The 24,343-nt window shown below is 46.8% G+C and overlaps 1 protein-coding gene across 4 annotated transcripts in view; it reads right to left on the bottom strand.

The window, feature by feature from the left end:
* The window catches only part of DOCK1 (dedicator of cytokinesis 1), a 556,998-nt gene that overhangs the window by 430,747 nt on the left and 101,908 nt on the right, over window positions 1-24,343 (bottom strand). For all 4 annotated transcript variants that reach the window (XM_070781087.1, XM_070781089.1, XM_070781088.1 and 1 more), the window contains 6 exons: window positions 24,085-24,188; window positions 22,752-22,935; window positions 16,789-16,886; window positions 10,359-10,448; window positions 9,927-10,027; window positions 5,375-5,509 (listed from right to left, as the gene is read on the bottom strand). In XM_070781087.1, coding sequence (XP_070637188.1) covers window positions 5,375-5,509; window positions 9,927-10,027; window positions 10,359-10,448; window positions 16,789-16,886; window positions 22,752-22,935; window positions 24,085-24,188 — 712 coding nt within the window. The remainder of the gene's footprint in view (window positions 1-5,374; window positions 5,510-9,926; window positions 10,028-10,358; window positions 10,449-16,788; window positions 16,887-22,751; window positions 22,936-24,084; window positions 24,189-24,343) is intronic.

Below are 24,343 nucleotides of genomic sequence, written 5' to 3'. Positions count from 1 at the left end.
TTTAAAAGTCTGGGACAGTCAGGGCTCCAAAGCCCATTAGGCTCTTGGAAAGGAAGGATTCTGGTGGGACAGTGTCTGGTGAGATGAGGTCAGGGATATCAGGACAAGGATCCTGGAAGGTTCGTGAAGTCTTCTGGCAACTGCTCTACTGGCCTTCTCAACTCTTGGCACTTTGTGTCCTGAACGGCCTCAGCTCTTCACAAACACATGAACCCAGCAGAGAGACTCGGCTGGGGATCAAGCCTGGCTCCCCCAACTCCAGGAAAAAGGCTGGCACCAGGACCACGGTCTCTGCCAACACCGAGTGGCCGAGGGCCAAAACAAAGGCATTCCTAAGGCTGTCCAGACATAAGGCACTGCCGAGGCCGCGGGCAAGGGTCTGTTCAGTATTCCGCTCCATTTCCATGACACAATAGGACTGAATCACCCTTGTGCGACACTTAGGGCTCGGTGGCTCAAAGTCAAAGAGAGAGTGGAGACCGGAGTCTCACAGACTGACCCCAAAACTAACGAGGAAGAAAGGCTGTCAGGGGCCTAATTACATGGGATTTACAAAGCTGGGGCTTGGTCTTCCCAGGTGGCGCAGTGGTAAAGAATCCCTGTGCCAGTGCAGGAGATGCAGGTTCGATCCCTGGGTCGGGAAGATCCTCTGGAACAGGAAATGCAACCCACTCCACTATTATTACCTGGAAAATTCCACAGACAGAGGACCCTGGTGGGCTACAGTCCAGGGGGTTGCAAAGAGTTGGACACTTCTGTACCCACTGCACTGCGTTACTAACCTGAGATAAGTTAGGGATATTACGCTGGAAGGTAACAGGAATTCCTGATTAAAGGTATGAGAAAGAGTGTCAATGCCCATTCAATATATACTTCTCCTTCACTACTTTACTAAAGGAAATCTGATTTTGTTGAAAAGTGAAGTCATTCAGTCGTGTCTGACTCTTTGCCACCCCATGGGCTGGAGCCTACCAGGCTCCTCTGTCCATGGGATTCTCCAGGCAAGAGTACTGGAGTGGGTTGCCATTTCCTTCTCCAGGGGATCTTCCTGACCCAGGGATCGAACCCAGGTCTCCTGCATTGTGAGCAGACACTTTACCATCTGAGCCACCAGCATCAATAAATTCTTTCCCATCTCCCTTGCATCTAGGATGGCCAATAGGAGGGAAGCACATGACCCACTGTAGGCAGTGGGGACAATGTTCCTTAAGGAAAGTAACTGAAAGAGCTGTTGACATCCACTTTGCCTTCTCTGCAGCCTGCAGTGAGGTCTTGACACCAGGAGGAGCAGGAGCCACTTTGGGGCCATGAGACAGACAGAGATTCCTAAGGACAGTGGGGCAGAGAGATAGAAGGAGCCAAGGATGAAATAAGTAAGCAGAGACCAAGTGCACAAGCTCCAGACTCTTCCGCTGGGTTCCACGCCATGTGAGGGAAACAAGCGAACCTCATCTGTTTCTCTAACATGTAGCCAGTCATACTGCTAGCCCCAAGAAGATCAATCAAACTCAGTGCTGTTTACAAGACCATGGTCCCAAGATCGCACGCCATTTGTATTTTCAGGCTGAAAGAGATTAAGGAGAAACAGATAGAAACAATTTGCCACTGGTCCACTTGGGTGACCCCAATCTTTTCTAAGCAGCATTATTTTGTAAAAGATTATAGCATTTACAACAATAGCAGGAACACACTGACCTTGAACATACCTTTCTTTTCATTATTAATCTCTGAATGAGAAGGAAAATCAGCAGTGTGTTTGAAAAGGAGATGCCGGGCATCAATGAATCCCTGACCCAGGGCCATACTGATCACAAATTGTACATGATGAAAATTTTTTCACATAAAACATGACATAATCCACACCACCTGATTGTTCCACTCTTTCAAGTTCATCCTTTCACCTTAGTGTCGATGTTATTTTAGAGTAATCAAAGACTTAAAATTAGTGGGACACATATAAAAGCAAGATTTTGTCTGACTCTTCTGCAACCCCATGGACCGTAGCCCACCAGGCTCCACCATCCATGGAATTCTCCAAGCAAGAATACTGGAGTGGGTAGCCATTCCCTTCTCCAGGGGATCTTCCCAACCCAAGGATCAGACCTGGGTCTCCTGCATTGCAGGCAGATTCTTTACCATCTGAGCCACCAGGGAAGCCTCTAAATAAAAGCAAGACCAGATCAGATCAGTCGCTCAGTCGTGTCCGACTCTTTGCGACCCCATGAATAGCAGCACGCCAGGCCTCCCTGTCCATCACCAACTCCCAGAGTTCACTCAGACTCACATCCATCGAGTCAGTGATGCCATCCAGCCATCTCATCCTCTGTCGTCCCCTTCTCCTCATGCCCCCAATCCTTCCCAGCATCAGAGTCTTTTCCAATGAGTCAACTCTTTGCATGAGGTGGCCAAAGGACTGGAGTTTCAGCTTTAGCATCATTCCTTCCAAAGAAATCCCAGGACTGATCTCCTTCAGAATGGACTGGTTGGATCTCCTTGCAGTCCAAGGGACTCTCAAGAGTCTTCTCCAACACGACACTTCAAAAGCATCAATTCTTTGGCGCTCAGCCTTCTTCACAGTCCAACTCTCACATCCATACATGACCACAGAAAAAACCATAGCCTTGACTAGATGGACCTTTGTTGGCAAAGTAATGTCTCTGCTTTTTAATATGCTATCTAGGTTGGTCATAACTTTCCTTCCAAGGAGTAAACGTCTTTTAATTTCATGGCTGCAGTCACCATCTGCAGTGATTTTGGAGCCCAGAAAAATAAAGTCAGCCCTGTTTCCACTGTTTCCCCATCTACTTCCCATGAAGTGATGGGACCGGATGCCATGATCTTCGTTTTCTGAATGTTGAGCTTTAAGCCAACTTTTTCACTCTCCACTTTCACTTTCATTAAGAGGCTTTTGAGTTCCTCTTCACTTTCTGCCATAAGGGTGGTGTCATCTGCATATCTGAGGTTATTGATATTTCTCCTGGCAATCTTGATTCCAGCTTGTGTTTCTTCCAGTCCAGCATTTCTCATGATGTACTCTGCATAGAAGTAAAATAAGCAGGGTGACAATATACAGCCTTGACGAACTCCTTTTCCTATTTGGAACCAGTCTGTTGTTCCATGTCCAGTTCTAACTGTTGCTTCCTGACCTGCATACAAATTTCTCAAGAGGCAGATCAGGTGGTCTGGTATCCCCATCTCTTTCAGAATTTTCCACAGTTTATTGTGATCCACACAGTCAAAGGCTTTGGCATAGTCAATAAAGCAGAAATAGATGCTTTTCTGGAACTCTCTTGCTTTTTCCATGATCCAGCAGATGTTGGAAATTTGATCTCTGGTTCCTCTGCCTTTTCTAAAACCGTGAAGTTCACGGTTCACATACTGCTGAAGCCTGGCTTGGAGAATTTTGAGCATTACTTTACTAGCGTGTGAGATGAGTGCAATTGTGCGGTAGTTTGAGCATTCTTTGGCATTGCCTTTCTTTGGGATTGGAATGAAAACTGATCTTTTCCAATCCTGTAGCCACTGCTGAGTTTTCCAAATTTGCTGGCATATTGAGTGCAGCACTTTCACAGCATCATCTTTTAGGATTTGGAATAGCTCAACTGGAATTCCATCACCTCCACTAGCTTTGTTCGTAGTGATGCTTTCTAAGGCCCACTTGACTTCACATTCCAGGATGTCTGGCTCTAGGTCAGTGATCACACCATCGTGATTATCTAGGTCGTGAAGATCTTTTTTGTACAGTTCTTCTGTGTATTCTTGCCATCTCTTCTTAATATCTTCTGCTTCTGTTAGGTCTCTACCATGGGCTTCCAAAAAGTTCCTTTTTGTAGAAGCAATTTTACTGAAAAATATGATAAAATACAGAGAAAAAAAAACACCCTACTTTCTTAGTCATCTTTCACACCTTGACAGTGAGAAAATCATCAACAGGTTTCACCCTGACAAAAACAGAAAGCTTAGTGACCCTCATCAAGATTCACACCTATCCATGATAAGCAAAGTAAAAGAGTGTATTCTTCAGTCAAGGAGCAGAGCATGACGGCCTCAAAGCACGGGTCTGAACTCACAGGAACCGTTGAGTGACCACAACACAGGCCATCCTTGTCCAGTAACACAGGGGCTGTGGCCACTGATCAGTGGAGGGCACCACCCCGTTTGTGACTCTTACAGCTCTACACACAGTCTCCTGCTCCTCTGGCTTACGTGCCCCACAGGGTACACGAGACTGGTTCGTGAATACCTCCCCTCTCTCCCTGGCTGTTCTGGAAAGCCAACTTCAGGCCAACAAAATGAAGAGTCAATAAGGAGGTACCGACTTGGGTCCACACTCCCTCAATTCCCCATATTCACTGATACGTTTCAAGAGGGCTGTGCTTTTAAAGGTGACATGTACTCTGTGAATCAGAGGGACACTGATTCTTAAACTCCGTCTCTGTGTTTCGGACTCACACAAGAACATCACCCTCCCATAACTGACAAGGAGCAGCATCACCCACTGTAGGGCACCCTAAGCAGGAGCCTCCGCAAACAGCAGCAGCGGGAGTCGGCTTCAACGCCCCAGCGTCCCATCTACCCCTGCTTCTCCTCTCTGCATTCAGAGCTAAACATTGTGGACCGACTGAAACCTCATTTATTTTAGCCCCATTCTTTCATCTATAGATATCTAGGAAAAAACACTAATGTTTTCTATAAAATGATGAAGTCATTATTTTAAAGTGGATCGGAAATACCCCAATCCACTTTAAAGTTTGAAAACAACTCATAAATTTGCCCAGATAATCCATGAAACACATCCCTAAGTTAAAACACTGAATGTCCATGCACAAGGCCATTTCGTATATAGGAACCTCTCTCTAGAAACAAAACATGATTCTAGTTGAAGGAAAGAGGGCGGAAGCCCCACCATCTTCCCAGGTGAGTTAATTTACCTTGCTGTTTATTATTGTTGATGTGGCTTGTTTTAATTTTGTGTGTTCTTCAAGGGGTTTTTTTCCTCTGTAAAATAACACTGAAAAGAACTGTAGAACTCTGGGTGTTCAGTCTGTACTGTGTCGGACAAAATGCCAATGCTTTCAGGAGACAATGTTTGACTCACAGGCACACAGTTCAGACTCAGGGCTCAAGACTCAAACTCAGAGAGCTTGCCTTTTACTCCACTGGGGAGCAGTTAGGGTGAGCGTGGACAGCTCCAGCCCAGAATTGCTGTCTGTTAACTGCCATGTTCTGCTAGACCGCAGGGAAAGGAAGGGGAGGAGGAGAGAGAGGCAAAGAAGAATGAGGCAGGGGAAGGGAGAAGACGCAGGAAGGAAGGAAGGAAGGAAGAAAAGGGTCTCCTCCCAGCCCTCTGGAGAGCTGGCACGGGGACACGCACTGGTTGAACAGGATCCGGGAACGCACGATGAACTTGAAGATGTACTCTAAAGCCTTCATGGCTTTATACAGCTGGTCACTTATTCCCGGCTTCTCGGCATTGTCCACATAGTTCCGCAAAACTTTCGTCAGCTTCCTGTTTGGAACGGAAACACACATCAACAAATTCAGATGACTACAGTATCTCATTTCTTAACTGGGGCAGAAATATACAAGTGGATATTTGGGTTCTTTTTAGCTGGGTTCACAAATTATCAGTATGTGCATATTTGTGAAATGTATTCGAAACAGATTAAAAGTGACCCATAAAACAACTCTCAGAGGAGCGAGATCTGAGCATTTAACAAGCATTTTCTAAGTTTTAGATGTCCTCCTAAGCATTTAAGAGTATTATATAATTTATTCTCCACAGCAACACTGTATGACAAGTGTTCAGTTTTACCCCTAATTTGCAGATGGAGAAGCCCAGGACTCGGTGGGTGATCTAGCATTCCAATGCTCAACAACAAAATCAAAGGGGTTTTCTTTACAGACATATCTGTTTTCATAATGCTCTTTTTTTTCAATTGAGTGCTATTTTCAAATGATAGAGGCAGTAAGAGTAATAATCAGTTTTTAATTCTGTCCAAATGTCTACATTTTCTACCTCTATGCATGTACGCTCAGTCATGTCTGACTCTTCATGACCCCATGGACAGTAGTATGCCAGGCTCCTCTGTCCATGGGATTTCCCAGGCAAGAATACTGGAGTGGATTGCCATTTCCTCCTCCAGGGGATCTTCCCAACCCAGAGACTGAACTCACATCTCCTGCATTGGCAGACAGGTTCTCTACCACGGAGCCAACTACTGGCCCATAAACTAATAATCTTCAAGTCAAGCCTTTTAAATCATAAAGGAATAATTAAATCACTTCAGTGTATTTTCAGCTTGTGGTGCGTTTGGCTACACTGTAACTTCAAAAACTAGCAACATACGTAAAACTTGTATGACGACAACCAACAAAATTACCCCCAAACCAAACGTCTCCACCCCCTAACTTTTTCAGTAATCAACAAGAATTCCTTCTGGCTTTTAAATATTCATAAAAAACAACAACAACAGCAACAACAACCCGCCAAGGTACTGACAGCTCTTCTCGTTAAGTCAGGAGCCAGTGTGCACCAGCTTGTTATTTGAGATTAGTACAAGTCACTCATAAGAGCAACTGAAACTTGGCTCGTGGATGACCTCGGAAGAACCTAAGAGAAACGATTTTACTGATAAATCACAATAAAAAGGCTGTGGGACGACTGAGTGGATGTGAAATCATTTCTAACACTGATCAAGATGAAGAACTCAAGAAACCTCACAATGCTGTCACAGGAGCCTTCCTGGCAGTGTGTCCTGAAGAAGTGAGGCCAGAAAGATCCCCTCCCGTTAGGTTCCCCTGATCCCGACCCTGGGAAGGTATCTACCCTTACAAGTCTTGTGATGGTTCTCGAGGCCTGGCAGAGCCTCTCAAGTCCTGGCATAAAAGCTGTTTCACCCAGTTTAACAACATACTTTCCCAAACTGACAGCCCCACACACCCTGTTCTCTTAAACCCTACTGATAGCCCAAGAAATATACATTCCATCTGGAGAAGGGAATGACTACCCACTCCAGTATTCTCGCCCAGAGAATCCCATGGATAAGAGGAGCCTGGTGGGCTACAGTCCATGGGGTCGCAAAGAGTCAGACATGACTGACCGACTGACGCTTTCACTTTTCACATTCATTCCATAGAAACAGATTTTGGAAATCCTTCCAAAAGTTCAGTCAAAGGAAAGAACAAAAAGAAGGAAAGCATGGCCCAGAATCAGAAAATAAATCAGGAAGTCACAGGACCCGAATCCACACCCGTCACACCACTTGTAACTATAGAAAGACCAAACTGCTCGGCCCCAGGTGAGAGAACCAGACCAATGGGGCATCGGTTCAGTGGGGAGGAGGCCCGAACCAGCTCCGGGAAAGGCAGGTCTGTGCACAGAAGGAGCACGTCCTGCTGGTTTTGGGGAAGAACCGTCCCAAAAGCTGACGCCTCCCTCCCTCCTGGCTTGGACCAGCCCCGGTCACTCTGCCCCGTGAACCACCCATACAGCAAGCACCTGCTCTGTGACTTAGAAAGCTAAGAAGTAACACCCATTGCCTCTAGTCTTCGTTAATTTCTTCTCAGAGTTGTTTGCAAAGAAAGGCTCCAGATCTCAACATTTATCAAAGGAAAGAGGTAAAGAAACTGCCTGGATGGGAATCTAATCTAAGCCTCCGCCCACCTCCCCCCCAAGCAGGGGAGGGGAGAGACTGTTTGTGATGATGCTTGGTACTAGAATGTCCCCTGGGCTGGAGAACGCTGCAAACACTTCATTAGGGCAGAGGCAGCCTTCCTGATTGCGTTAGAACTGCGTGAACCTCAATTATCTCCTCTGGCATTTCAAGGCGAAATGCTCAGATTCCAACGGCTGAAGAACCACTTGGGGTTGCTGGTTAGTCAAAACAAGATAAGAACACTTATTTTCTGAAATTAAAAATTTTTCTGCAGATGACAGACTGGATGAGAGGATACGGATTCTTGGCTCCATCCTGTTGTAACTTAACAGTAAGATGGTACTTTCTGTGTCTTCCATGGACTAACCTGCCCAATGCTCCCCAGGTATGCATCCCCCTTTGAGAATAAGGGCAAGGGGACGCCAGAAAGAGGACCTGGCCTGCAGCACGGTGACCTTGCCACCGTTCTGACTTTCTAAAATGAAAGTAAAAACTCTAATCTGAGAACAGTTGTTGGGCCCAGTTTCAGTAAAGGAGGATGGTGGCGGTGACACAGCAGGAGGTCACATGGGACCCAGAGCAGCATTCAGGCCCCCCCCCGAACCCTGCACTGACTCCTTTTGGTTGCTATAGCGAGATGGTGCCACCCGACCAGCAGTCTGCAGGTCTGAAGTGCGGGCCAACTGGGCTTCTCCACAGAGAGAACTGAAGGTCTTAAACAAAGGTTGATTAGCCAGCAAGCAGCAAGCTTGTCACAGCTTGCCCTGTGTGCCTGAGGACACCCCTGCTTCCTGGCCACGTGGGGCTCCACCAGCAGCCCTACAATAAACAAGCACTACTGAAGATACAGAAGAGTCCGAGACCCAGGGACAGGCCCGCTGACCTTGAGTTCCCGCAGCCAGGGACAACAGGTTCTGACCTAAGTAGGGGCAAGACACAGATGGGAACTTCGATTCAAGTTCCTGGCCCTAAAAGGGAATCATTTCTAAGGAATCTAAGTGAAATGTTCTTTAAAATATTAAACCTTTCTTTTTCACTGCAGCTCACACAGAAAACAGTCTGAATCAGTGCCAATAAATCCCACTGTGAGAGAACGAGGAACTCGCCCTAATAATTCTAATAATAACGGAATATAACTACTGCTTGGTGCTAAGTGCCACGGATTATTCCAAACACTTGACACGTTAAGAACTTATTAAAATTCTCAAGAAAACCTACAACCGTGCTGTTGTGCAGATAAGAAGGCTGAAGCTCAGAGACGCGAAGCAACCTAAGTTTGCAAGTGACCGTGGTAACACAAGCCGTGGCAGCAAGTCCCAGGGCTGTGGCCTTGACACCAGGCTCCACACCTTCCCCTGGGAGCCCTACTCCCAGGGACCCGAGAGGGGGCCAGGTAGGGAGCAGCTAGGTGAGTGCAGAACAGCTGGGTGGGGAGTCAGAATCCTAGTTAGTCAGAGCTGAAGCTTCTGGAACAGAGGAGAGGAACTCTTTAAAGAGCAAAAAGAATCTGAAAAGGAATATATGTATATATTATACACACACACATAACTGAATCACTCTGCTGTAACCCTGAAACTAACACCACCCTTCAAATCAAGGCCACTTCAATACAAACAACTATGTAAAGAAAAAATTTTTAAAAGAAAGAAATGTAGGAGTATTAAAAGCCAAGATCCAGATGAAGTTTAAAAATAATTGCCAAACCTGCAGATGTTTTATCTGAACAACATTAACATTCTGCCTCTTTAAACATCACTAAACCACTTTAAAAGAAAAAAAAAATTACTTTATCCAGCTTGATCCAGCAGAGCAAACATAAACAAATCACCTGCAACCTTAAAAAATAAAGAGTGAAGAAATAGATTGAAAAGTATAAGACTGAATTTTATTAATATTCACGCTAAATAACCAATCATCTCAAGACAAGACCACATCCATTCATTCATTCATCAAATGGCTGTGAGGAAGCTGCAGTGTGGCAAGCACTCTGTATCCATATATCCATTTCATCAAACATAGAGGGAACAACTCAAAGACAAAAGAAAGGTGTAGAGAAGAACAAGAATTTATTCCAGAATCCTATAATGCATCCCCTATCTTTTCCAAGATTTTTAGGTCTGTTAAGAGGAAAATAGTAATAAAAATGATTCCAGGAAACTCACCATTGGGGAAGGGAAATGTAGAACCATAGGCAAAAGTACACGGAAAAGAGTCTTAACAAAGATACAAAAAGAAGAACTGGTTTTAAAACAACAAAAAACAACTTACGTGTAGGCTAAGGTTGCACTAAAGTGTTTCTTAATGTAGGTTTCCAAAACAGGATTAAAATGCTGAAATTTTCTATCAGCAATTAGTCCAATGATAAATACCTGTTAAATTAATATTTTCATTAGCAAAAGAGATGCAAACCATTTTGGAATCTTCAGCTGAATCACCTGCACCTCTGTGCGAGTCACCTGGGCACTAACATTTTCAGACACAGGCTGGCCAGCCAGTTTATCTCTTCTTCCACTGACAATTACATCCATAACTACAGCACTACATTACAAGAAACTTTCTACCTCTCAATTCATTTGCTTTGATTGGGCTTACAACTGAAAACGTTTTCAAGGTTACGGTGACGGCTCCCGCCCCAGCTTCAAAGGTTGCAACATGAAAGCCCCGTAATTTCTAAGCAGATGCAAAGTCAAGGTCCCTTACCAGAGCATCAAACACTAACGTATCAAAGGTCTCGCTCTCCGAGTTCTCCATCATGATGTTGAAGAGGGCATCCAAGGTGTCCTGGAGGAACTGGAGGGACACAAAAAGTCAACAGGCGATACCAACTCTCCAACTCTCCCCAGCCGATCACCTTTGGCAGAACTCCCAACACCCAGCTTTCCCGAACAGCACCTACTGATTCTTCACGGCCACGACACACATGTGACAAAAATCTGAGATGAGCGAATTCAGAACAAAGACAAGCCACCCTAAGTTAAGTGGAGGATGTGCAGCAAGGAAATGCACAGAGCTCATCCCCCACCCCCCATGGGACCTCTCCAACCCTTCTCCTGGTTTTCACCAAGACCAGGAGTTCAACAGCAACCCCAGGAAGACTGAATCTGACTTATCCCGTTCACCCTGGGTGGGACCTGAGCTAGCGAGTGGGCAGTTCCACAAAGGGACAAATTCTAGTTTAATAAAGGATCTTCTGTAAATACAGGTGCTATGTGATTCTGAAACTGGGGTACAGAGCAGGGGGCCAGGAAGTGCTTAATTTATGTAACAGTAATTTAGAAATCCTATTATAGCCTACTATGTCACCAAATAAATATTACAGCATAGAATGACAAAATACTAGGAATATAATTTTGAAAAAATTAGGAGACTTCAAAGTTATGTCACACAAGAAATTATCTTTGAATCCTTCCCCTGTTCTCCCTAGAAAGAAGTATAAGATGAACTAAAAAGGCTGCATTGGAAGTAATGAGTTCCCTGTGGGTGGGGTAGGCAAAATGCCACACGGTGGACTAGTGACCATACAAGGGAATGAAGTACGTGTATGTTCATCGTGAAGTCACTATGGATCTGCACACTGAAACCAGGGTGAGCTATCACTTCATCCAGAGCGTGGTGACTATCATCAAACAGATGGACAACAGTTAAGCATGAGAAAGGCAGAGAGAAACCGGAGCCCTGATATATATACTGGTAGAAATGTAGAATGAGGCAATGGCTTTGGAAAACCAACTGACAATCCATCAGAGAGTTAAATGTAGATTTACCACGCAACTCAATAATCTCATTCCTGGGTGTGAAACCAAAAGAATGGAAAACGTGTATCTACACAAAAATGTGGGCACATATTCAGAGGAGCTTTATTCACCATGGTCAAAACGTGGGAACAACCCAACGTCCATCACCTAATGAATGGAATGCTTGCATGCTAAGTCACCTCAGTTGGGTCTGACTCTTTGCAACCCCGTGAACTGCAGCCTGCCAGGCTCGCTATCCACGGGATCCTCCAGGCAAGAGTACTGGAGCGGGTAGCCATTTCCTCCTCCAGGGGATCTTTCTGACCCAAGGATTGAGCCCTTGTCTCTTATGTCACCTGCACTGGCAGGCAGGTTCTTTACCACGAGCACCACCTGGGAAAGCCCATCAACTGTGGCATATCCATACAGTGCAGTATTTATTATTTAAACAGAAAAAGGAATGAAGTTCTGATACATGCCACCACCTGCCTGGAAAGCACTGTACTCAGGAAAAGAATAAGAAAAAATGTTATATATTGTCACTCGATTTACATAAAGTAGCTGGAATAGTCAAGTCTATGAAGACAGCTGGTGGCAGGCAGAGTGGAGTGATGGCCAACAGGTACAGGGTTTCTTTTTCTGGTGATGGAAATGTTCTGAAATAAGATCGTTCAGGTAGTTGCACAACTTTGTGGATATACTGAAAACCAGTGAACTGTATGAATTAAAAGGGTGTTTTCTGGTATGTGAACTATGTCTCGATCACGTGGTTATTAAGAACACAAGGAGTAAGTGAGACAGCCCCACAGCTAGGACAGAGGAGTGGCTGTGTGAGATCCCTGGACCAGGTCTTCCTCGGCTGCTTGGCCCACACACAGAACTCCAGGGCCTCTCATGTCCCCAGAGGATCTCGAGACTGAGAAACCAAAGACCTGCCCTCCCACCAGAGCTCACCCCTTAGTTCCCCAAGCTGTGGAAGCTTGCACATTCAGGGTCCCACAGCTCTTCCCTGGTGGCTCAGATGGTAAAGAACCCGCCTGCAGTGCAGAAGACCCGGGATGGCTCCCTGGGTCTGGAAGATCCCTTGGAGAAAGGAATGGCTACCCACTCCAGTATCCTTGCCCGGAGAAGTCCATGGACAGAGGAGCCCAGCGGGCTGCAGTCTATGGGGTTGCAGAGTCAGACATGACTGAACAACTAACAAAGCTCTTCTTCCCAAGAGACGACAAGCTCCCAGACCTAGCAAGCAATCCGAGACCCATCAGGCATAAAATCCTCGTTCTGTCCCACTGTGCCTCCAACCCCCTATTCCGTGCCAGGAAGTGTCACACAGAAATGGGCAGGGGAATGAGACCAGCCGGACCAGGAGGCATTCTGGCCTAGACATCCGTGGTTCTGTCAACTCCGTAATTATGTAATCCTGCACCACCTTCATTACTTTTGTATCATTTCCCATCATTTTCAGATTGTAAATGCTTTGCAAAGGTCAAAACTTGATGCCATCTGCTAAAAGCCCAATGTTCCTGCCAAGAGACTCAACAGGTGCCAAGCCCTGGCTTGGCACAGTTCGAGGAAATAGGTCCACCCGCCCCACCCAGATGAATGGCACAGAAACAGGGGCCGGGGCCTGGATCGCTGCAGCACTGCAGGGACAGGAGTGTCCTGAGGGTGGGCCCCACCCAAGGCCTGAAAGGGCTGCTTTTGACTCCCACTCTCTCCAAGACCATCCACTGGAAACCACGATCGCCATTTTCATAGGAACAAATATTTTCTTCAAGCAATGTCACTTTTTCCAAATGACCAAATACTTTCAACAGTCTATCAGGCAATGTCATCTTTCTAGTAAAAGTTACAAATACACAGGGACTTCTCCGGTGGTCCAGTCGTTAAGACCTCATCTTCCAGTACAAATGGGTACAGGTTCAATCCCTGATCAGGGAGCTTAGGTCACACACGCCTTGAGGCCAAAAAAACCAAAAGACAAAACAGAAGCAATAGTATAATAAAGTTGATAAAGACTGTAAAAAATGTTGCTGTTGTTCAGTTGCTAAGCTGTGTCCAGCTCTGCGACCACATGGACTACAGCACACCAGTCTTCCCAGTCCTCCACTATCTCCCAGAGTTTGCACGAATTCATGGCCATTGAATCCGTGATGCCATCTAATCATCTCATCCTCTGCCACTCCCTTCTCCTCTTGCCCTCAATCTTTCCCAGCATCAGAGTCTTGTCCAATGAGTTGATTCTCTGCATCAGGTGGCCAAAGTATTGGAGCTTCAGCTTTAGCATCAGTCTTTCCAATGAATATTCAGAGTTGATTTCCTTTAGGATTGACTGCTTTGATCTCCTTGCTGTCCAAGGGACTCTCAAGTGTCTCCTCCAGCACCCCAATTCAAAAAAATCAATTGTGTGGTGCTCAGTCTTCTTTATGGCCCAACTCTCACATCTGTCCATGACTATTGGAAGAATCATAGCTTTGACTATATGGACCTTTGTTGGCAAAGTGATGTCTCTGCTTTCTAATATGCTATCTAGATTTGTCATAGCTTTTCTTCCAAGGAGCAAGTGCCTTTTAATTCCGTGGCTGCAGTCACTGTCCTCATTGATTTTGGAGCCCAAGAAAAGAAAATTTGTCACTGCTTCCACTTTCTCCCATTCTACTTGCCATGAAGTGATGGGACTGAATGCCATGGTCTTAGTTTTTCTAATGTTGAGTTTCAAGCCAGCTTTTTCACTCTCCTCTTTCACCCTCATCAAGAGGTTCTTTAATTCCTCTAAAGAGTTCCTAAAAAAATGGTACACATCCAAAAAAAATCTTAAGAAAAAAGTTACAAGTATACAAAAGGGGAGTCTTAAATAAGTGGAATAAGATGCACAGCCTATAAATGTTCTTCCATATAATGGAAAGCAGCCCCCCATGCAGGCTGGGACCCTGTGTGGTCCTCAGATGAGTCCGTTCTCCACTCTAGGCCTAAGGGTATTTAAGACATGCTGGTGACTGGAAAGAATAAACCTTCCAGGTAAGGGCCAGACCGGTCCTCCAGGCCTGGGCAGTTCCAGTGGACACAGGAAGGGTCACGAGAGAGGTGAAAAATCACCTCCAGGGATGAACAATAGGAGATGATAATAGATCAGCTAAAAGGAACAGAGGAAGGCAATAAAACCAGATGGCTCTAGATTTTCCCTGGTCAGTGTAACAAAAGTTCAACAGAAATACAAGTAATCCCTGATGTGATACAGGGGCCGCAAAATGAAAGAGGACACAATTTCATTAACTGCGGGTCTTTTAAAGAAGTGCTGTGAAGTTATTCAGCCAGTGTTCATCTGAATTAGGGAATTCATAGAACCCTGGGAAGTTTAAAATACAATTAACATTGTCCAAGCCCAGAGAAGAAGACAAGGGCCGGGAAAAGATGATTAAACTTTGAAGATTAGCAAGGATATGTTTGAATGGTTATACAATGAATTCAGGAGAGCGACGCCACCGAATTAATTTATACTGAAGCTAACCACACTGCTGTTTAATTGAGACCATTTGAAGTAATTAATTTTTAGAGAGATAAGGTTGTCTCCCTCCGCAAGCATCTCACGGAGGGTACGGGACTGAGGCAGCAGCACAGACCTGGCAGCAGGGAGCCTGCTCAGGGGGCCAGCCTGCTGCCACCAGCCCGGGTGGAGCCCAGTGGCCACAGACAGGCACTGCCTTCCATACAAGGAGGAGTCACCGAGCAGACGGGAGACAAGCAGAGCCTGAAGAAAATATCAAAAGTGCCAACAAGGACCAAACTTGAGCATTCCAAGGGACCTCCAATCAAACCAGTCTGACTGTCCGATCTCAGGTGAAGATTCGGGAGGGCAGCCAGCATTGCTCCAGAGCTTGCTCTGTGAGAGGCTAAGAAATAAACCAAGGCTGCAGAGGGGGAAAGCAGCTAAGACTGAAGACTGCGACTTCACGGACACACCATGCAGTTCTCCACATCGACGACAGGGCTTCTGCGTGAGTCGAGAGCCAGGACGGCAGGACAGTGATGACCATAAATCGTGACACTCTTGGACCGCCTCCCAGGGCCAGAACCTTACGCAGCCTCCACAAGGTCATCTGAACACGGCACTCTGGTCCTGTCCATTTTACAGCAGGGAAAGTGCGTGTGTTAGTAGCTTAGTCGTGTCCGACTCTGTGACCCCATGGACTGTAGTCTGCCAGGCTCCTCCTCTATCCATAGAATCCTCCAGGCAAGAATACTAGAGTGGGTGGCCATTCCCTTCTCCAGGGGATCCTCCCAGCCCAGGGATTGAACCCAGGTCTCCTGCATTGCAGGCAGATTATTTACTGTCTGAGCCACCAGGGAAGCCCAGCAAAGACACGGGCTATGGCAGGGAAAGCAAGGCTTAAACGAGGTTATTCAAACTACGGTAGCCCCACAGCGAGAACCCAGAGTCCTAGACTCAGTTGATTCCAAAGACCATTTCCCTCACAGTGAAGCCAGGCCACCCTCCCCGACCAGGGTCCAAGGAGGACTGTCCTCCTAGAGGCATGCGTCAACATCCCAAAGATACTAGTGGTTTAAGGGGTCAGAGCCAGAGCCCCACACGGGCAGACCGCGTTTCATCACACTCGGCAGGCATGCTGGTTTTTACCACCCCAAGGTTTGTGACAACCCTGGATCCAGCAAGTTTATCGGCCCCATTTTTCCAACAGCACTCGCTCACTCGGTGTCTCTGGGTCACGTTTTGATAATTTTCACGTTATTTCCAGCTTCTTCATTGCTATATTTGTGGTGGTGATGTGATCAGTGATCTCTGATACGACTACTGCAAAAGGGTTATCAACCACTGAAGATTAGGGTGACGGCATTTCTCTCAACAAGGTATTTTTAATTAAGGTATGGACATGATTTTTTTTAATTTTGGAAGGTTTATCGGGGGGGGGTGTTTTTACTGAAGTATAGTTTATTTACAATGTGTTCGTTTCAGGTGTACAGCACAGTGGTTCAGTCATACATATATATCCATGTACATATAAACACACATATATGTTATATATGTATTATATATTGTACATAATACATTATATAATATATTATATGTTATAGTTTTTAAAATTCTTTTCCATTACAGGTTTTTATAAAATAACGAGCTTAGTCCCCTGTGCTGTACACGAGGTCCCTGTTGGTTACCCATTTTATATCGTAGCTAGCTTTTCTGACACGATGCTACCACACACTCGAAAGACTACAGCGGGGCGTGAGCATCCCTTCGATCTGCATCGAGAAACCAAATCATTCATGTGACCTGCTCTCCCACCACAATGTGAAACCGAACCCCCGTGTCTTGGAGGCGCGGCTGTCCTGGGAGGCTGCACCGACCCCTGTTCCTACACTTTAGGACTACGTGTTACCTTCACCACCTCTCCGCCGTCCACCTTCATCAGCTGCCTCAGGTTCTGCTGCAGCAGGTTGGTGTTGGATCGCCACTTCAGGAGCCCCAGCAGGTCCACTGAAAACGAGAAATGACAATCAGTTCCTCCCAGCAAGGACCCGGTCCCCCTCATGCACCCATCACATCAGGTCTCCAACATCACTTTTTGAACAGAAAAACCAAGTCTATTTGGAAATGTTCGCCAGCTAAACATTTCAATACTTTTCTAGAGGCATCCTTGATGCCCAGTGCAGCTGAATTCATTACTTTCAATTACATTTACCATGAAATGATTTACAAACAAAAGCTTCAGAAAGGCAGCTAGGAGCCCATGAAAGGAAGACCAGCCTTTCCACCTCCAAGAAGGCAAATCAGAGCAGCAGCAGGCCTGCGAAGCCGCTCCTGGCAGCTTCTCCCCAGAGGCTATTCCCTGCTTGAGAATAAGACTCTTACTTTTTAAGATAAAATAATATAAAATACGGGCCTCCCCGACGGCTCAGCAGTAAAGAAACTGCCTGCAATGGGGGAGACGCAGGAGATCTGGGTTCAATCCCTGGGTTGGGAAGATCCCCTGGAGGAGGAACTGGCAACCCACTCCAGTATTCTTGCCTGGGAAATCCTGTGGACAGAGGAGCCCAGCGAGCCACAGTCCAAGGGGTCGCAAAGAGTCGGGCATGACTGAGCGCCTGGGCATGCGATATAAAATAACCAACTCAAACGCAGTGCTGAGAATGCAAGGGGGCAGTCCCTGAAGGAGACAGGACGCTGGCCACTGCTGTACTGAGCCTGCCGCCCTCACCAAGGCTGGGCCTTTCCGGAGTCTTTATGTTTGTTTTCTAACAGAAAAACCACAAGTTGAATGCATTGGTTTTTGCAGACTAAAGACATTGTGTAAGACAATGTTGAGAAATGATTTTGTTTAAGGCATGAAGACAGACTCCAAAACATCTCGAGGAAAAGACGTGGGTCTACACAACTCTCACTTGAAGTCATATTAATATCCCATTACGTGAAGAAACACAACTAGCAAGACACATCTAATGTACTGTTTATGCTCATCAGGAATGAGCTTCTGCTACAGACACTGTCTCTATTAAAAAAAAAAACCCTAGTCAATACTGAAAAGAAAAACATAATTTTGGCAATAAAGTAGAATTTCAGTGAACACAAGACAATTATAATTTAAGGATGTGAAAGCGTCAGTCGCTCAGTCATGTCAGAGTCTTTGCAACCCCATGAACTGTAGCCTGCCAACCTCCTCTGTTCCTGCGGTTTCCCAGGCAAGAATACTGGAGTGGGAAGCTATGCTCTCCTCCAGGAGACTTTCCCAAGCCAGGGATCGAACCCAGGTCTCCTGCATTACTGTCAGGCAAGAATACTGGAGTGGGTAGCCATGCCCTCCTCCAGGGGATCTTCCTGACCCAGGGATCAAACCCAGGTCTTCTGCATTACCATCTGAGCAATCAGGGAAACTCCATAAAGGTCAAACCACATAAAAGGTGATAAGCACCAAACACACATTCTCATTTATATGGCCTCACCCAAGCACAGGTGTTGAAGGTAAGCGTTACAAACAGGAAAATGCAGGGGGACATCCTAGTGTATTTGGAATAGCATAGATTCAAGCATCAGTTGGGCCATGCTGAGAGTTGGACCATAAAGAGGGCTGAGCACCAAAGAATTGACGCTTTTGAAGTGTGGTGTTGGAGAAGACTCTTGAGAATCCCTTGGACAGCAAGGAGATCAAACCAGTTATTCCTAAAGGAAATCAATCCTGAATATTCATTGGAGGGACTGATGCTGAAGCTGAAGCTCCAAAACTTTGGCCTTCTGATGTGAAGAACTGACTCATTAGAAAAGACATTGATGGTGGAAAAGATTGAAGGCAGGAGGAGAAGGGGATGACAGAGGATTAGATGGTTCAATGGCATCACCAACTCAATAGACATGAGTTTGAGCAAGTTCCAGGAGATGATGAAGGACAGGGAAGCCTGGCATGCTGCAGTCCATGGGGTCACAAACAGACATGACTGCGCAACTCAACAGCAGCAAGAACCGCTTTATGACCTTGGACAAGTACCTTCACCTCAGTTTTCCTATCTGAACAATGGGTGCATGGTTCCCTAGTCACAGGGTTGGTGCAAGAATTAAATAGTAAGACATGAAAAAAGCACTTAGCATGATGGCCAGCAGGAAGACCTGCAGCAGCCATCCATCAAAGAGATGAACATTTTAGTCATCCATCAAGAAAGCTGACACATTTTAATTTCTAATCAAAAGGGAAGTCATGAGAAAGGCTACATCCTGCTCAGTCATGCTCTCAGTCCTGGGGTTAAGGGAGCTTTCTGCTGCTGCTGCTGCTGCTAAGCCGCTTCAGTCGTGTCCAACTCTGTGCAATCCCATAGACAGCAGCCCACCAGGCTCCCCCGTCCCTGGGATTCTCCAGGCAAGAACACTGGAGTGGGTTGCCATTTCCTTCTCCAATGCATGAAAGTGAAAAGTGAAAATGAAGTCGCTCAGTCAAATCCGACTCTTCGCGAGCCCATGGACTACAGCCTACCAGGCTCCTCCGCCCATGGGATTTTTCAGGCAAGAGTACTGGAGTGGGGTGCCATTGCCTTCTCCAAAGGGAGCTTTCTACCTCATAAGAATTACCAGCATTTTTTTTTAAACAGAGGCTAGTTAATAATCTGAATCCGTTCAAGCAAAGTTAGTGGCACTTTGGATTAGAAGGAGGCTGAGGTTCACCTCTACATTGTTCTTTTGAGAAAAGATCATCATGTTAGTCATTCAGTCATGTCTGGCTCTTTGCGACCCTATGGTCTGTAGCCCCCCAGGCTCCTCTGTCCATGGGATTCTCCAGGCAAGAATACTAGAGTGGGTTGCCATGCCCTCTTCCAGGGGATCTTCCGGACCTAGGGTTGGAACCCAGCTCTCCTGAACTGCAGGCAGATTCTTTACCATCTGAACCACAAGGGATGCCCTTGAGATGTTGGGAAATGAGAGAGGTCAGAGAGAGCAGGGACCTAGGGAGCTGGCCAAGCTCCCCCTCCTCAAAGGTGTCTGCAAACTGCTAATTGGCCCAGCTGTATCTTTCTGAGAACACCTTTGAGGAGGGGGAGCTTGACCAGCCCCTAGGTGCCCAGCGCTCTCTCAATCCCCAGTAGCCACTGCAGTCTGGCCTGTAACAACACTCTGTGTCAGGATTTCTCTGTTTCTTACTCGGCAGTAAGCTGATTCAGGAGAGGAACCACATCTCCTGCTTTGTCTGCTCTCTCCCACAGCATCCAGCATAGTGCTGAGAACAGAGACATTTCATACAAATCTCGATGAGTAATGCAGCCACTCCTTTTCCCTAAGTAACGGACCTTCGCAGGAACAAATCACGGTCTCGGAAAAATGACTCCCTCAAATGAGAATCTGGGACTCAACGCCAACTGGGGCAACTCCATCTCGCACACCTGACAAGCCACCATCCCGAGAAGAGGCATCGCTGGCTGGTGTGAAATGAACAACAAAAGACGGGTCCTCCTGGCTCTCAGTAAGCTGCATCGCTGAGAGCTGCAATTTCCTGGTTGCCCAGCAACAGCCGCTGCGGAAGCCAGGGTGCCCTGCCCTCAGTCCCAGGCAGAGGACTACCCTGAGACTGGTGGAACTCGAAGAGTCAGGAAGTCAGAGACAGCGAGACGCATCTCCCTGGGAAATTACTGTGACTTAATACCTTGAGAATATCCTGGTTCGCAGTCCTCTTCTCCAGGGACATGAGGGTTAAGGAGGATTCTGTGGGTGGGCCCAACCTACCTGCTATTCAGAACACTGTTTAATGGGGAAACATATTCAAATTGCAAATAACAGCTTCCAAACATGCTTCTGGAATATGACCCATAGGTAAGAGGGTGGCTTATGATGCAGTGAAGATGCCACGACACAGCAGAAGCTAAAGTACTCCATGAGAGAGGCTGCCCTGAGTTCAAAGAGGCCCTAGAATAGGAGTCCCCAACCTCTGGAATCCAATGCCTGATGATCTGAGGTGGAGCTGATGCAGCAACCACAGAAATAAGGTGCACAATAAGTGTGATGTGCTTGAATCACCCCAAAACCATCCCACCCAGCCCTCTACCCCCAGTCCGTGAAAAACTGTCTTTCACAAAACTGGTCCCTGCTGCCAATAAGGTTGGGAGCTGCTATCTAGAAGGAGTAGCTGGTCATCGAGCGAATGGACTGTGAAGGCTGTATCCAGGGTGACATGTGACCTATGGGGTCATACTCGCTATAACCCAGGCTCAAACCCACGCCCAACCTGCCAGTGGCATCTTTCCCGGGGAATTAAACTTGCAAAGTGCCTGCACATAACCTACCCTTCCCCAGGCATGCGGGGAACCCAATGCCCCTGGGCAGGGTTTTCACCTGCTCAGAGCAGGACCCCAGGCTGGGAGAATTCAAAATGCACCAGGCAAACCGTGGTAAGAAGGTATTGTTAGAAAGATGTATCCAAATGGCCTTCAAGCATCTGAGTGCCATGCTACTCTCTGCCACACATCCTCCACACCCCACCCGGCCCCGCCCCACCCCGCAGCCGGTCCCAATTTACTCCTGAGACAAATGGCGAGAAACAAAGCTTGCAGAGCCCAGTACAACCAGGAGGAGACAGCAGGTGGGGAAAGTCTAAACGGGGCCCACATACCCCACCCCAGTGCACCCTCCGCTACAAAGCAGGGGCTTCCAGAATATGGGCTACTTTTGGCCCTTGATTATCCTGTTAAAGTCCAAACGATGACTGTCCCTTGGGCCCCAGCTTTAAGGACAACCCCTGGGACACAATTCATGACAACAACAGACATTAATAATCAAAATCCATATCAGGTGGCTAAGAGGGAAAAATTGGATTTTCAAGCTGACTTTCAAGAGAACATGAAGGTACTCCGCACAGTTGTGAGACGGTCACATTTGGGAAGCTGGATTATTCAGTGTAGGGTCTGTGCAGAGGGGTCTCTGCCTCAACCAGATGGTGTACTCGGAATCAGAAGTGGCCCCCGGCCAGGCGGCCACAATGCAGGGAGGCTGCGAGCAGTGGGGACGAGGCCAAGGAGCCTCGCCGCCAGAGCAGGGAAGCCGGGCACCATCTGATGCTGCCTTAAGACCATGCTTTGGTGTGAGTGCTTCAGCAAGGGGCGCCTTATCTCCCCGTCGGGGGGACTAGAAATGTTATCAACAGCAGCTTTTAAAAGTAAACGTAACTGGTAATTATTTCAATGAACAAAGAGGAGAGGGGAAGACCCAAGAGGGTGGAGTCTCACACCCTACACCTCCCATAGCCCTCATAGAGTCCTAGGAGACAGGCATATAACCAGGACACAGATAAGGAACACTAGCTTGGGGACCCTAGTTCAAGGTCATTCCCAGGGTTCAAGCCTGGGGCATTGGTCTGACTCCCAATTATGCAGACTTTGCTTTATGCCATGCTACCTTCTCTTGGCCAAAATTCTTTTTCAAAAGTATATTCAGGGACGTCCCCAGTGGTTCAGTGGTTGAGACTCGGTACTCCCAGTGCAAGGGACCTGGGTTCAATTCCTGGTCAGGGTACTAGATCCCACATGCGGCAACTAAGATCCAGGACAGCCAAACAAATAGATATCTAGATACGTAGATGGATAATTTTTTAAGAAAAAGTAAATCCATCACTTTGAGGTTCATCCTTAGGGTAAAAGCAGAATGTGAGTTTCAAAGCAGAAGGGCCGTCAGCCCCGCCCTCTTTCCCCGTCAGCCCCGCCCTCTTTCCCCGTCATCAGCATCCACACAGGCCGTCACAGAGCAATGAAGGGCTCATGGGTAGGAGTCAGGCACCTGGGGAAGCCTCCTGCATCCAGCAGGGAGCACGAGAAAGAGGCGGCAGAAGGAAAAAACATGCAGAGAGGCGTGCAGCTCTCCACGCCCCACACCCACCGTTCTGGGTCAGCTTGGTGGAGCACACGAGCGTGGAAATCTGGAAGGAGTCCTTGCTGATGGTGCAGCTCCCGAGGCTCTGCATGCTCTTGCCTGTGGCCGAGTGGCCCTTCTCCTCCAGCTCGGCCTTGGTGGAGGGCAGGCTCAGGTACGTGCCCGCGTCCTCCAGCTTCTTCGCTTCCGCCTGCGGGTTTAAGGCCGCCACAGGTCACACGCGACTCATGGCCCCAGGCAATTTTTTCTACCCCCTTGTGATTCTTAATCCTTTGAACCATCATGACATTTGTTCTCTATTATTTCCTAAACAGTTTACTTAATTTTTTAATGTTTTCTATTGGAGGACAGTTGGCTGCCAGCGCTGTGCTTACTTACAAGCACACGACAAAGTGATCCGGTTACACGCGTCGCTGCTGTTTAGCTGCTAAGCTGTGTGCGACTCGTCTGCGACCTCGTGCACTGTACCTCACCAGGCTCCTCTGTCCACGGGATTTTCCAAGCAAGAATACTGGAGTGGGATGCCATTTTCTTCTCTAGGGGATCTTCCCAACCCAGGGATTGAACCTGCATCTGCTGCATTGCAAGTAGATTCTTTACCACTGAGCCACCAGGGAAGCCTACAGTTACACGTCTACATGTGTCTATTCTTGTCTAAATTATTTTCCCGACTAATTTGCTAAATAATATTGAGCAGGGGACTTCCCCAGTGACCCAGTGGTTAGGACACCTCACTTCCACTGCAGGGGGCATGGGTTTGATCTCTTGTCAGGGAACTAAGATCCCACATGCTGCACGGTCAAAAAATAATAATAATAGGAAAAAAACAGCCATAATATTGAACTGAGATCCTGTGATAAACTGCTTATTTTTAATATTTCCCTGTCCCTCTAGATGAATTCACACTCACAGAGCATTTTTTTAAACAGAATCTAATGTGTTATTATGGGCTTCCCAGGTGGCTCGAGTGGTAAAGAATGTGCCTGCCAATGCAGGAGATGTAAGAGATGCAGGTTCAATCCCTGGGTCAGGAAGATCCACTGGAGAAGGAAACGGCAGCCCACTGCAGTATTTTTGCTGGAGAATCTCATGGACAGAGGAACCTGGTATCCATGGTGTCGCTAAGAGTCAGACATGACTTAGCGACTAAAACAAACAAACATCTCCCCTTAGGAACAGCTAAAAAGCTGGTCATCTGAAATGTTCATTTTCAGAATTAAAAGTTGCTAGAGAGCACTGTTGCCACAAAGATGGGAGATGTCCACTCAGGCCAGGAAGCCCAAAGAGGCTTGAAGCAGTCAACATCAACAGCATCACACCAACAGAAAGAAGAACGTACCTTGTAGACAATCAGATCGTGCTCCCCGTCCCTCAGGGTGGTCCCATCATAGCGCATGAGCTTTACAAAAGCGAGGGCGAATATTTTCTCAGATTTGTCCTTAGCTGCAACAGAGATCAATAATCATTTTCAACAGCCGTCACGACAAAAATAACATCATAAAATGCCATGAGAGCTGCCTTTCTGAAAAAGTTACAAAACTGTTTTGACAGATGTTGAAGTAAACATAAATACACGGAGATGGAGACAATGTTCACAT

The sequence above is a fragment of the Bos indicus genome, chromosome 26 (genome assembly GCF_029378745.1).
Source record: "Bos indicus isolate NIAB-ARS_2022 breed Sahiwal x Tharparkar chromosome 26, NIAB-ARS_B.indTharparkar_mat_pri_1.0, whole genome shotgun sequence".
Lineage (NCBI taxonomy): Eukaryota > Metazoa > Chordata > Mammalia > Artiodactyla > Bovidae > Bos > Bos indicus.
The sequence above is the reverse complement of the archived record's forward strand: the minus strand, read 5'-3'. Positions and strand labels throughout refer to the sequence as shown.